The sequence below is a fragment of the Amblyomma americanum genome, chromosome 5 (genome assembly GCF_052857255.1).
Source record: "Amblyomma americanum isolate KBUSLIRL-KWMA chromosome 5, ASM5285725v1, whole genome shotgun sequence".
Lineage (NCBI taxonomy): Eukaryota > Metazoa > Arthropoda > Arachnida > Ixodida > Ixodidae > Amblyomma > Amblyomma americanum.
The window spans coordinates 187,461,591-187,476,836 of NC_135501.1; the positions used below are offsets into that span (position 1 = coordinate 187,461,591).

The 15,246-nt window shown below is 49.2% G+C and overlaps 1 protein-coding gene across 8 annotated transcripts in view; it reads right to left on the reverse strand.

The window, feature by feature from the left end:
* Positions 1–13,284: 13,284 nt before the first annotated feature.
* Positions 13,285–15,246, reverse strand: part of puf (ubiquitinyl hydrolase 1 puf) — an 89,832-nt gene continuing 87,870 nt past the window's right edge. For all 8 annotated transcript variants that reach the window (XM_077666133.1, XM_077666128.1, XM_077666131.1 and 5 more), the window contains one exon: positions 13,285–14,974. In XM_077666133.1, coding sequence (XP_077522259.1) covers positions 14,769–14,974 — 206 coding nt within the window. In that variant the 3' untranslated portion in view covers positions 13,285–14,768. The remainder of the gene's footprint in view (positions 14,975–15,246) is intronic.

A 15,246-nucleotide genomic window follows, 5' to 3' on the forward strand; every position in this document is an offset into this window, starting at 1 on the left:
TAAAACTCACTATAGACAGAAAATAAACCGAGAGTGAATCAGAAATCTCAACACGGGCTTTTAAGATTTTTTTTTACATGGTGACTGAAATATTTAAAAGAAGAAAACGCCTTGAAGTCGAAGATAAGACGTTCTGAGTCTGTTGTAGTCTTTATTAAACTAACATTTATCGAGCTGGCCTCAAGTGAGGCTTATCGATGGTCGCGTTGGGTCCCCTATTCTATGGCTCCGCTGGCTTCCGCAAGCCTATTGGCTCTTCTTACCAAGAGAATCTGGTCCTCTGGGTCTGAGCTGGCCAGCAGTGCCTCCCACTGATCTCTGTTTGGATTGGTTATGTGAGGTTCTATGTTGTGTGATGTGCACTTCCATGTGGTACAGTGTTGGTGTTGACCCGCACCATGGGCATCATAATCATCATCATCTGCCTAAATACACCCACTGCAGGGCAAAGGCCTCTCCCATGTCTCGTGCAATTCTCCACCGGGTTAAAAAAAAAACCGTGTCGATGCAATATCATAACCAGGCCTGGAGTGTACACCCATGCACTGCAGGGCAAAGGCCTCTCCCATGTCTCGCGCAATTCTCCACCGGGTTAAAAAAACAAACTCCGCGTGTTGATGCAATAGCATAACCAGGCCTGGAGTGCGGCCTAATCTCGGTGACCAGAACCAACAACGTACTAATACTACCACCACCACCAGAACAGGATTTGCCCCCCCCCCCCCCCCCCCTGATGTAGTACTTGGCCACAACCTTCTATGAACAAACCAAATAACCACGGGTATATCTCCCTAAAAGCTGTGGGGTGTATTGTAGTTTATGTAAGTTTACGAAGGTGTCGCTCTGTGGCCTACGCAGATCAGTGGCCTCTTCAGTCTTTAGTCTTCTGTGGGGTGGAGAGTAGATCATGTTCATGAAGGACGAGGTTTATCCCCATCGCGAAAGAATTAACCAGTCGTATAGGCGGAATTCACGAGACATCAAGGGCGCCATTTTGTTGTTCAACGCGCAGCTTCAGCGGTGAAGAGCGGAGCAAGCGTCGATAAGCCGATTAGAGATGCGCGGCAGCATTTCGCCGTGCGTCATGCACGCCAAAATAGCGGGCACTGGGACTTTCCTTACAAAAATTGCTTCGGACAGTCTATAGACTGTCCATAGACTTCTGTCTATAAAGTCTATAGACTCTCTATAGACAAACACTAGAGAAAAGTCTATAGGCAGTACAAATCATATAGACAGTCTATAGACAAACTATATAGATTTATGGCCATACACTTTTAGTAGACTTTTTTCTATCGACAGTCTATAGACTATGAATAGACAAAAAGAAGTATATATAGGAAGGTAACAGAGTCTGTAAAAAGTCTATTGACTGTCTACAGACTGTCTGTAGACCGTTTTTGTAAGGGTTAATTGAGTGCACACCCCTGGCCCACGCCGTATACGGAGCAGCGCACTTCACGAGAGTCTAGAGGATCCCGGACGCACACGTCACCACGCTAGTCAAGGCCGCTGTAACGGACGACCGTGCAAGCGACCTCGATGCGACCCGATTGTTCATCAACCCGATCACAGCGCAGGCCCTCCCGAGTCCAGGGACTGGGGGCCGCGATGGACGGCCCGGCATCACCCAAACAAAGTCTCTCACGAGACTATACGGAGGTATAGAAGATGGAGGCGAATGAGCCTCCGAGATGGGAGAACTGCGCCTTCTTTGTTGCCGGCTGTTAGTGGACGAAAGTGATTCAGGTGGTCGGTTGGGAGGGAGAGTACGAAGGTACGGAATAATAATAATAATAATAATTGGTTTTGGGAGAAAGGAAATGGCGCAGTATCTGGCTCATATATCGTTGGACACTTGAACTGCGCCGTGAGGGGAAGGGACAAGGGAGGGAGTGAAAGAAGAAAGGAAGAAAGAGGTTCCGTAGTGGGAGGCTCCGGAATAATTTCGACCACCTGGGGATCTTTAACGTGCACTGACATCGCACAGCACACGGGCGCCTTAGCGTTTTGCCTCAATAAAAACGCAGCCGCCGCGGTCGGGTTCGAGCCCGGGAACTCCGCATAAGTAGTCGAGTGCCCTTACTACTGAGCCACCGCGGCGGGTCGAAGGCACGGAAAAGAAAACAAATGGTGAAAAAAAAACCCAGACACGTTGCCTTTACATTGGTTGACAACGGCAGCTGCACCGTTCCTCCAACCATCATTATCATTGCCATCGACATTGCCGCTGCGGTAAAACCGTAACAGCATTCCTATTGCGCTCGGCCGAAGAAAACGCGAAGCGGCGCACGGTTCCCGGCTCCCCCTACCATAAGGAGCCTGATGAAAAAGTCCCACGTTGATCCGGACCGCCTCTCTTTGTGTACATATAGGGTGGCATCCCTCAACGCTTAACAAATGACGGATTCCAAGAATCCAATCTGCGGACTGTCACTTTGATGATGGCAGGGCTAGCTTGATGTGAATGAAGAAGAAATGGCTTCGGATTCTTTTTGTGTTGAGCTGCGTTGAGTTCTTTCAACACCAAGACGTACTCGCCGCTGAGTTGAAAATTGAATATTCGCTTTGCTCAACTCGATTTTCAAACCCGTGACGTCAGTAATGACGTCGAAAGAAGGATTCTGTGATCGCAGGCTTGAAGTGGATGACGGTGCGGCCTCAGACACCCGCGAACCAAAAAAAAAAAAAAGAGTACTTCACATCGTCGCATCTTGCTGGTGAAAACGAGCTGTGGCAGTGAAACCTGTATTTAATTTTTCGGTATTTTCTATACCTTATAAAGAGCTCAGTTTTAGTTAAAATATTCATACCGACTATTTGTCATTCGAATTCGGTAATGAGACGGTACAGACAAACTTCAGTTTGTCACCTCAGTGCCTGTTTCAGCAGCGTATCCTCGACTTGGGTTGGCGGTCAGGGCTGACAACCATGCCGTTCCAAGCATCTGCACTTTCCACGTCGCCGCCCGTCATAACCCTACTTCCTTCCCGTTGCCACCTAGTTCAGAGTAGCACTGCCACAAAAGATCCTGCTCGGTGACCTTTGCGCCTTCCTTTGTCAATACACTCCCTCCCTCGCCCAGAAGATGGTTCTTTTCCACAGAAATCATTCCTATAGTGATTGAGAGGCTTGGCTGCCACATTTAATTGAACCTGCTTCTGAGAAGCCGCCCATGCCTCGTCGAGTGTGCTTGCAACAGAGTGATAGATTGTGTACGCCTCCCCACGACGCCCAAGTACTCTTCAGCCAGCAAAACATTGTCTTCGGCCCTTTTGGGCAAGGTATACGATAACAGACCGCCACGCGAGGGTCCCGTTGAGTACCGCGCGTGTACCACAGACGCTGTACCCTGTCCTGCGTGTAACATGACCTCAATTGTCCGACCTCCTTCTTCTATCGTCACGATGATACGATCGGTGGAAAAAGTCTGGGACGTATCTGATTAGCCCCCCGTGGCCACAACAAGTGTCATGCTATCCGCGTCAGCGGCAACAAGGTGCCCCTTATGAGAGCCGAACTGAAGTGGATGCCCCAAGACCCATAGACCGGCGGTTCAGCGAAGAGTATTCTGCTGCAATGTTATCTTAGATGACCGCTATCATCCCCCTTCATTCTATGGTGCTTGTTGCCTTATCTTCGAAATAACAAACCGAATATGTCCACATTTTTCAGGTGGCGTTCGATTACGCTATCACATAAGATTTCACCGAGCCTTTTTCCTAAATTAATAAGATAACGCCAGGCTCGCGAAAGAAAAAAAAATCCCAGACCCTCAACAATGAAAGGGAAGGGTGGCGTAGAAATGGCATATCTCCCCACCCCACCACATGTCCTCCGAATCTAGCTACCATAGTACCGTACCGGGTGGTACGCATAGCTCCTGCATTATATTCGCGAGGCGTACAGGGTTTGAACTTCAGTGCCAAGAGAATCCACCGTTTTTTGTTTTGTTCTTTTTTTTCAGTGAATACAAGTACGATGGATACAATAGATGCAAAATTGACGCGAAATAAAAAAAAATCCAGAGGGCGCTTAAGACTGCTTACGTGCTGTGAAGGCGAAAGAATCGGTGCCACCGTGAGCGTTCGACCTCGATGCAGGTTACTCAGTGAGAAATGAAACGAAGACGCGCCTCCGAACGGTGATTCCACAAACGCTCCCCTCACCTCTTTCATTTCATTTCTACATTCTGCCTGCTATCCTTTATTTCCGCTGCCCCAGCTCAGGCGCTTCAGTATCGATGGCAGATGCCGGGGCTAGCAAAAATCTTTTCCTTCCTTTTTACTATTATTTTAATAAACAACCACTACCACCACCACCACGATGAATGCACTGAGGTCCGAGTGAGACATTAGGACGCTCCTTTCAATGCCTGTCGCGAGCTAGCCTCCAACCTAACTAAGAGACGTATGCTATATGGAACGATAAATCGTATGACACCGTCCGCAACTGTGTAGGACGAACAGTTGCGTCACAATTTTGATACGAAAATTGGTTTTTGAGGACAGACAGACAGAAAAACTTTATTGAGCTAGTGAGTTTTAGACCCAGCTGGGTCCCTGGGCCACTGCGCGGTCCCGCACTGCATCAAGTAGGTCATGCCGGGACATGACGTCGGCAGCCCGAGTCACCGCAGCAAGCTGTAAATGAAATGCGCATCTCGGTGGACACCTCAACTGCGTCAAGGGAAGAGGTAAAAAGTTTGCGAATCCATGCAACTGAAGGTGCATATGTCGTCGATTTGCATACCTGTCGCAAGCTAGCATCCAACTTGACTAGCACATGTAAGCTATATGCAACGATAAATCATAAGACACCACCCGGAACGCTGTACGACAAACGGTTGTCGTACAGCCACGAATGTTGTCTGGAAAACTGGCGCCTCATTGAGGTTGCCATTGGGGTTATATACTTATATACGAGTGACATGTATAGGATATCGGTAGAAGTGGTGGTGCTCGGCTTGCTGTGTGAGTAGTACGGACGCTCGATGAAGTCACCCTATTTTCTTACCATCGCTGGGGATTTTCTGCACCATCTGCGAGTACACACACTAATAGACTAACACACGCCGCCTGCTTTTCGACCAGTAATGCTTTAGCATTATCAACCCCATATACTGTGCATGCGTGCTTTAGGCGCTGGTCGAGCAACATTCGAGGACGCAGTTTCAACGTTTCATTAGCATTCATCGCTGGCAATTCATACATACAGCTTTCCTCATCTTTTCGGTGCAAGTGTACTAACAGACAATTAGCTCCACTATGTGGCAAGCCGCGGATAGCCCTCGAACAGCTAGATGATTAACTGTACTATTTATCGAAATAGAATTAAGAAAACTAAAAAGGAGTCCACGAGATCCTGAACTTCGGCCAACTTGTTTCAACAGTTCACGAAAACCTCGCAGGAGTCTGGAAATAAGGCCCAGAAACCTGTCGAGCCAGTCCCGAAATTGGCTGCGTGTTTTTGATAACCATTGAGTATGGATGCTGCGTGCTCATAATTTCTTGAAGAAAGAATGTCGTCTTCACGGATTTAGCCGCACCGATTTCCGATTGGCGTCGATAGGCCTTGACAAACGACAATCAATCGCAAGGGCAGGCGGCGGTGCGCTCTCGCGAGATTTAGCGCGATGAAAAAAAAATGGCTGTGGTTTAGCTCTGGTTAAACCTGGAGTGACGCGATAGTGGAACTCGCTAAGTCGAATTGCAGTCAATCTTTCGCCACTCTGTTTCGCTGGGCGTTCCTTCTTCATCTTCGTCCCTGGACGTGAATTCACTCTGTACCCCTCTCAACTCCACCCCCCCCCCCCCCACCCAATCACTCGGTTTCGCCGGCGCGCCGCGCCGTCTGCAGCTGCTCCGCACCACGTGACCAACCATGTGACCAGCCACGGCGCCGCCACGCAACTCAAGGGGTGCCACGCTGATGGCTCGAAGAGCTAGCGTAGTGTAGCTCTCGCTACAAAAGAAGGGGGGGGGGGTTACACTGCTGCGCACCCATTTGTCCGCGAGATTCCTCATGGGCTCTCGGTAGTCAATGAACAACACAATCGACGACTCGGGACACCAATCAACGCGCTGCGATGCGGAGGAGCGAGCACGCTAGTGGTGAAGCGACTATTCACATGTGTACAGGGCCCTTTGTCTTCGGGTTTTTAGAGCGAAAAGTTATGTTATCCGCATGCAAAGCTCAAGGTCAAAACCGCTTGACAATGACCTTCAACCAGGAGGAGGGGCAGAGGTGTGAATGTGACGTCAGATCACATGAAGCTACATTTATGACCCCGGTATGGGCTTACCACGTGTACCCAGAGCTGAGGTCGAATGATCGATGCACACACTGTGGGGCGAGAGGGACCCTCGACCACATGATTTGGGGTTGTCCAAATTCTCCCGGGGCGGGCAAAAATATTGATAGTAGAGAAGCCTGGGAGAACCCGCTAAGGAGCCCGGACCCTAAGCTCCAGCGCACCACCATCCATCTGGCGGAAGAGGCCACTATCAGTCAAGGACTGCCAGCCAGCTTCTAACCGCTGACGCGCAACTCCCCGTATCCCAGGCCTGCGTGCCGGGGGCGGGGAGAAACGTCTTTTCTGTTGGGAATCAAAGTTGTTCAATCAATAAAATCGCTCGCCGCCACGCCACAGCTGAGCTCGCTCCTCGCCGCTGCCTCCCTCGTCTTGAGTAGTAACACCTGTACCACCGCTCGCCGAATCACGTGCCCAGAGTGGGGAGGGACAAAATAGTGGCTGTCCGGCCACCTCCCCTCGAGACTGGCCGTGGTCTGGCATACTCTGGCAAGGCCTCGCCAGACGACATCACGGCTGAACAGCGTGCTAGGCCCTCGCGGCAAACGATTTGCAATCGAAGGCAAGCAGATTCTGATCATCCGGCTGATATAGCTCGGAGACAAGCTGCCTTACAGCGATAACGTGTGGCGTACGGTACAGAGACAGATGAAGAACGCGAGCAGAGACTGGAGAAAAGTCGCCAAAAATAGTGTGAACGTAAGAAGAGAAAGCGCTTAGCCGAGGCAAAACCATGCCTAACCTTGCTTAATCAGGCGTAGCCGAGCTTTTCGCTTGAGGTTCAGCCGTCTTGAACCACAGCCATTTTTTGAACTTTTTTTAACGAAATTCGGGCTGTAAAAACCGGGCTATATTTTTCGAGCTCAAATTCGGGTAGAAATCGGGTTATTCAGAAGAAAATTCCGTAGTTCGGGCTCTTTGGGGTAATTTTTTGAACCACAAGACTGTTTACTATAAAAATTCGTCTTCCTTGTGGACATAAGGTGCCCTATTTTTTGCTCATTCTTTCCCAAACAACAAAGAGACTACAGGTTCCACAAAACCTGTTTACCAATGAAGTTTTTTTCTTCTACCAATCCACTACATAATAGTTTGTGTACGTTACAGATCTCCTGCGGAGTACTTCCGCGTCCGCGTGTGAGCAAAACCGGTCTGCCATTATTTGCATAGTGCGCAAACAATGAACATAGTAATCATTTTAAGCTCTCAAGGTCCTTGGATCAGGGTGTCATTAGCGTGGGTGGAGCTTAGTATATATTACTCTGATAAGACGCCATGACCGGTCGCCATATGTTTTGGCCTTTAGCTCAGTCCTAATAGCCCTTTATGAGCTTATCCAAGTTCATCCACCTGAAGAAAACGAATGTTAAAAAAGGTTTAAGGTCCCCACTTTATCGAAGACATCCCTCTGGAAAAAGCACTATACTGTCGCATACAATTTAAAACTGCAGTGAAGCTCCGCCCACATTCAGGGCCGCCGCATGACAGAAAAGTAGTCCGTTAAAACTTTTCTCCTTACCCAAACAAGAAGCTAATCACGAGAAAAAATTACAAGTTTTAGAATTTCGACACCTGTGTGTATATAATAAAGCCAAACATTAAAAAGCTTATTTCGTTTACTGCTGTAATTGGCTAGCGGAGTAATACAGGTCACCATGATCCAGTGTTAACTGCTGTTATTTTTAGTTGTATTTTGTATCCTACTTTAGATATTCACAGTATTTTTTTTTTGCGGTGTCCAGATTTGTGTACTGGAAAGCCAAAGTCGCATAGAAAGATAATTTTCTGGGAGAAATTGGGTTTTACACAAGAACAAAGGGCCCTATTCGTACTATATTGTATGGTTATCGGAAATCCCACACAGAACCAAAGCGGAAACATTATAGGCAGCACAGTTAATTGGCCCAATATTGGAAAGTGATAGTCTCACATTGGTCCGTTGTAGGACCAACCTTTGCCAATATACAACCTTTGTCCGTAAAGTTCCGAGACTGATTTATTTTCTTCTCTAGAAATGTTTCCCCAAAACAAATGTTGGTGCGTATGTGTAGCGCCATCTTTTCGGGCTAACCTTAGCTAATTATGTTAATTGCTGTGGCAGCCGCTAGATAGCACTACATGTAAAAATACGTTGTCACCCGTCGCCTGCGCATTCTACTTTGAGTGAATGTGGAGAGATGGACGTCCACCTCGAACAGCGTGTACACATAAAATTCTGTGTGAAGCTTGGCAAGACAGCCACACAGACGTATGAGCTCCTTAATGACGCTTACGGCAACGAGACATTGTCGCAGGCGCGAGTTTTCGAGTGGAGGTTCCGTTCGGGGAGAACGTCGGTGGAAGACGACACAAGGCAGGGGCGCCCTTCAACCTCACGGAATGAACAACGCGGCTCGGATCAGGGAAATCGTACAGCAAGACCGCACCGTTACAGTCCGCGTGCTATCAGATGCTCTCGACATTAGTAAGACAACATGCCACCAAATTTTGCGTGAGAACTTGGGGAAACGAAAGCTGAATGCCAGACTTGTGCCGCACTCCCTCACACAGGACCAGAAGGACACGCGGGCATCAGTGAGCGCTGATTTGCTCTCCGAGGCAGAGAACGATGCTGCATTCATCGACAGAGTCATTGCTGAAGACGAAACATGATGTTTTCAATACGGTCCTCAAAGAAAGAGGCAGAGCGCCGAATGGCGGTGCACAAGCTCGAGATCTCCGGCGTCGAGAAAGGTGCGGCGATAGAAGACCAAAACAAAGACGATGCTGATAGTTTTTTTTCGATGCCAGAGGTGTCATATACCACGAGTTCTTCCCACAATTAAGGGCAGACGGTGAATCAGGAGTTTTATATCCGCGTGCTCCAACACATGAGTGCACTGCGACGCCGTCGCCCTGACTTATGGGCATCTGGACAAAGGAGCCTTCTCCACGATAACGCAAGGCCGCACACTGCTCTCAGCATGACAAATTTTTCTCGCCAAGCACAGCATTACTGTACTTCCCCATCCGCCATACTCGCCTGACCTCTCGCCATGCGATTTTTTCCTCTTTCCTCGTGTGAAGAGAGCCCTAAAATGTCGCTGGATGGGAAGCGTGGAGTCCATTCAAGACGCCACGACAAAGGAGCTGACAGCCCTGCCAAAAGAAGCGTTTTCCAACTGTTTCCACGACCTCAAGAAGCGTTGGAAGCTGTGTATAGACTGCAAGGGAGACTATTTCGAAGGGGTGCTGCACAAATGATTTCAATGTGAAATGCATTTTTAATGGACTCAGTCTCGGAACTTTACGGACAAAGGTCGTATCTACAATGTTGGGCCAATTACCTGTGCTGCTTGGGATTTATATAGTTAGTGGCTATAGCGGAAGAATAGTTGGTAGCTATAGCGGAAAAGTAGTGAATTCTTGGTGACTATAGCGGCAAAATGGTAGTATGGTCATGGATACTGGTATGCTATAGTCACCATCATGATGGTGGTGTATCGGCGGCCATGGCGATTTCCAGCATGTTAGGAATCAACATAATGGATTTCGTCCCTGAAATAAGTGGAATATGATGGCTTCGTGCCAACCGTGATGGCAGCAGCTGCTGCAGAAACTTCATTCATGGCCGATACCGGCATAATACTGGGAGTGCAGACGGCTAGCTGTGAGCGATATGGCGCCATGTGTTCGTCGAGCTTGCAAGGTAGCCTGAGCGGTTAGCAGAGGGCTGACTTCTCGGCCGAGTTTGTATGCCATTGTGCGACTCCCACTGTACAATATCAACTTTGAACGTGAACATCTTTGAGGAGATCCGTCACGGGCTGGCGCGCCCGGACGGAGGGCGCCTGCGACCGGTTCCCGACGCTCGAAACGCGGTGTACTCGACGACCTCGGAAAGCGCAGTTTCAACGAGCAAGGCAGGCACAAGCTAGTCGAAAGGCCCGCTGGCGGGCCCGTCTTAGCACAGAGTGAAGAGCCGAAGACTACGAACATAGTATGCGTGCTAGAAATGCACGCCATATCATACGAATGCGACCAGCCGACCAGTCCCTGAAGGCCTCGAGGGCTGTCTACAGGCAGAACTGGCACGTTTCAAGCGCTCTTCGCGGCGAGAGTGCGGGCGGACTATTCGGGCTCAACTAGCACAGGTTCCCGCTGAGCAAAACCAAGCAGGCACCAGACACTGTGCTCAGCTCACTTAAGAGTCAAGCGCCTTCAGATGCTTCGGATCTCAAATGAACTTCGTGCGTAGCTGCAATACATAAACACTGAGTCTTCGGCCCTTCTTGTGAGTTTGACTTCCAGGTCCCAGGTGAGCAACGCGGCCTTCCACTGGGATTGGCCGGAGAGTTGCAGGCCCTCCGGCGGTCTACCTCGATTGCGCAGGTATAAAATGTGTGTTTGCTTTGGGTCCCCGCAAAGAGGACAGACAGGGCTGAACTCTTCGGGGAGCCATTTTGTCATTTCTCGCGCCATTCGAGAACCGCGCGCTTGTGGAAGGGCACAAAGCAGCGTCAATGAAATCTCAACACTCTGTAAAGCCCGTACCATGCGGTAATTGGACAGATTTAGCGTACCAGAGACGTACTAGAGGAGACGTATACAGGGTTTACGTACGCCTGTTGTGCCTTTAGAGTGGGCATGCGCAGCTCCCGTACGTAAAAACGGTATACGTTTCAGCTAGTCGTCTCCGGAATGCTAAATCTGTCTAATAGAGAAATTTAGCATACCGCAGAGACATACTAGACCATTAATTACTTTCCCGTGGCACCATCCACTACGTAAAACGGACGTCTGTAAAAGCCACTAAGAAGTTCAAATTTTTTGTTCCTCAATGTGGTGGTTGGCTCTCGATCACAAGCCGTCTGCGACTAGACCGACGGACCTCCCCTGTCGCAGACCGGCAGAATTCGCAGTGTCGCAGGCAAAACATCGCATGCGAGAGGCGCTGACGGCGACGTCCAGCCGCGGCGAATGTCCAAGTTTTCTGTGTAGCCCGTGCTGGCACCACCCCGTCTTCTTGGCACGTGGCGAGCGCTGGCCACGCGTGTTGCCATACATACAAATCACCAATGAAAGCCGGGTGGTGGTAGTGGTTTTGCTGTCTTTCGTGAAGAAAAACTAAAGGAAGGAAAAGTGGTTGATGAGGGACGCTCCCCGAGACACGTGTGCGGCTATCAGTTCCTATGAGCCGTCCTAGATTTCGGTAAGGCTTTCCTGCAGTGCATGTCATGATTAGGTCTACTCTGGACGACAATATAGTCTGTGAATTTTTCCCCCGAGTGTTCCTTCCAAGTGTACAAAAACAGGCGCTCAGGCATTTCATGGAGGAGCTAGGCCACATGGAGCTAGGCCACATCCCCTTGTCATAAGGAGATCATTGCAGCGTGGTGATGACAGAGTTCTCCGTTATGACAGGCAAGAAAAGACTGCTGCTTCTGCACTGCCGTCCCCGTAAACACGCATGTTATCGAGTGGATGACCGATTTTTCGGACTCTCTAGGGACCGCGAAAATGCCCAAAAAATCAAATTTCACCTAAAAAACCGCTTCAACTGATTACCAATGAGCCAGAGGAAAGAGTCGATACTTTTGTGCACATTCTGAAGTTCATGACTGAATCTCGCCGAGCGCACAGACGATGACCGCTTTCACTAACTTGGCCTACGATGGCTGCACTGGCTTCCGCACGTCACCGAGGAACGCACGGGTTGGGACAAAGTCTAGGTGCAAAAGCGAACCCTCCACTGCAGGAACTGCGCTGCACCCGCATTACAACAGGCCGGGAATGAGAAGGCGAAGGTGGCGAAGCGATAACAATTGACCAAAGGCCGAAGGAGGAGGAGGAGGATAAACATTATTTTCGTCGACAAAAGTAGCAGATGGTGTGGGGTTATAGCCCCATCAAGTGGCCATGAGCCCGTGGAGTTCAGCGACTTCTAGGGCTCTTGTCACAACCCGGATCTGTGTCCGAGTCGGAACTGAGAAATGCGGCCTCCCACTGGTCTGGATTCGAGAGCTGCAGACCTCGTGGAGGGGATTCCCGAGGGCAAGCCCAGAGTATGTGGGATAGAGTGACATGTTGGCCACATAGTTGACAAGAGGGAGAGTAGACCCCAGGGTATATGCGGGCACATATCGCGGGGTTGGGGAAGGTGTTCGTTTGGAGTTGCCTCCACGCAACCTCTTAGGGTTTGGTGAGAGAAATATGTGCGGAGGGATATAGAAGAGCACCTAAGCGGTAGTGCATGGTTATGTCTGCAGGACGGGCGACACCACATCCCGGTCGACGAATCCAACGGCCAAAACAAGCACTCTGTCGGCGTTGGCCTTCGCAGTTAGGCCTAGCGGCCAGAGCCAAAATCTGCACCGTAACCGGCGATGTGCATTCTGCGATGCCTTGCTTGTGAGGGGCGTCTTGCCTAACATCAAAAGACCAGTTGCTGACGGTTTTATGATAAAAAATTCTCAGTTGCCTTTAGGCGCGGGTACGCAGACGTCGCCTTTAAAATGCACAATTTTCTTCGTGCTCGCCGCCTCCGTGAAGTGATACGCCTCCCACGCGTTTCACTGCTACCTCTTCCGTATTCAGGACGAAAGACTCGGGATAGACGAGTTCTGCGAACTGTGACTTCTTTTAAAGTTTGTGTTGCGGACGCTCAAGAATGGCACGAATCCGAAACCATACGGGTGCAAAGTGCCACCTCGTGGAGAATATCAGCCCCAGCATTAAGGAGGTTCCCTTCGGGATTTAATTTTTTGTTTGGTCAAGTTTTCGATCTCCCTTGCAGTTTGAATTCACGAGGTTCCACTATACATATTACATGGCGGCTTGGGTATTGGCGCCGAGTGCGAACGAGGTCAGAAAAATCGAGCAGGGGTCGGAAATCAAAAATCGGGGGTCCGAATTTTCGGTCATCGACTGTATTGCAACAGGTGCAAAAATAAATAAAGGTCGTCTTATAATGAAAAAATTCAACAAGTACATTGCGGTGGCTTGAGAATTTTTATTTTGAGCATGGATCTGAAAGTAGAGGAGGACCTAGTATTCACAGCCACTATAGTACATAACGGCCAGGAACACATAAATGCAGCTGGCAGTTTCACAAGAACAGTGATGGATAAAAAATAAGACGGGAGACTCGGATGGCAAAAAGTCACTGAGGAATCCCTTCTCCCAGTCGAATGAAGAACTGAAACAGGTGGCTTTCAAGGTTTTCAAGACGTTTCGATGATGCCTTAAAAAAATGTGCGTCTAAAGGGGATGTGGACGTTTGCAGCAGGGTCGCCACATACATTATTTTGACACACCTCGCTCAAGTCCTTGCAGCGAAGAAAAAGAGTTGCCGTCTAAAGAAACCAACAAGTAGAAACGGGCCAAGACAGAGCATAGTCACACACAGGCCTTGCAGACACCGCTTACAACACTTTCTTCCGCCTTGAATAAGCGAATCGCGTACATACATGGCAATAAATAACACAAAATATAAGGATGGAAAAAAAGTCGCTTTGCAATTTCACGGTGCTGCTCTCCGACGAATGTCGTCATGCCGATGGCCGGCACAAAATATAAGGACGAAAATAAAGTCTCTTCTGCAATTTTATGTTGCTGCTCTCTGACAAATGTCGTCATGCCAATGGCCGGCCGGAAGCTTGGCCGTTGTTGATGTTGACAGCCCCAGCACGCTATCTCTGGGGCATCGCTCCTTTAAACTGAACTGCATAGCACACTGAAAAACAAAATATACGACTAAATGTACACGCCAAGCAAGCTCTGTGCTCTGGCAAACGCTTCTCTTTTCTTGGGTGGAAAACACCCACCACCATTCTGCCTCGCATCAAGCACATGTTGTGGTCTTTTTCGTTGATGAATTAAGAACATGACAAGCATGAAAGAAAAATATAGCTGTGGGATGTAGGGAAATAAGGGGGAAAAAATGCAAATATAGAGTGGAACCATTAAAAAAAGAAAAAAAAAACTTTAGCAGAAGAATGAAGAGTGCATGTGAGGAAGGAAGAAGAAACAGTGGCAAGCAAGCTTTCACCCAAGACTAAAGTATCACAGCTGAAGTGTGGTGTGGCAAAACTCTCAATGAGACTGGCATCTCAATGGCGGGCGGTGACAGCGGCGAGAACATCTTGCTCATCTGGGAAACAAAGGGGGAACTGGCGCAACACCACCACCAATACCTTCGTCATACATACATCATCATTTAGCCGCACTGTTGGGACAAAACCGAAAAACCCAAAAAACCAGAGCAGGTTGGGCGGTCGGTGTGAGCGTTGTCGCTGCCACCGAGATGGTAGTGGCAACAAGACCCTGCGCCAAGAAGTTCGGCGCCCCTTTCTGTGCAGCCTCTATTCACGACTCCTTCGCCGTACGCATGTGCGGAGCTTTAACCGCACCCTATACTTGTACTTAGCTTCCCCCTCCCCCAAAAAAACGCACAGCCAGACTAGAGGAGAAGATGCTAGGAAGAGGAGGTTGGCGACTGTTGTTCTCTGCTTGGGAGCATCTTGAGGAGGGCCTGGACCGTCTCGAGCAGGGGACGCAGCAGGTCTGCTTCGCTCGGTGTAGGAGGTGGCGGCTCTGCCGGAGATCGCGGTCCAGTTAGCCTTTCTTCATTTTCACATGGAGGAGTCCTGGGCTTCTTTGTGGGAGGACTGTCAGGGCAAGCTAAAGAATAAAAAGGAGTATGAGAGAGTGAGCACAACCTCCAGAATTCCACATACATAATTTTTTGTAGAAACCTTGCACTGACTGAACGCAAGAAATCTCTTGCAACCTGCAAACCCACATTATCCACCTCAATAGCCCTGTGGCCACTACAGTCTGCTCCCGAGAATGAAAGTGGTGGCTTAATGCCAGCCACGGTGGCTATGTTTTGAAGGCGGCGAGATGCAAAAATGTCCAGGTACTAAAATTTCGGTGTGACGAGCCCAGTGAGA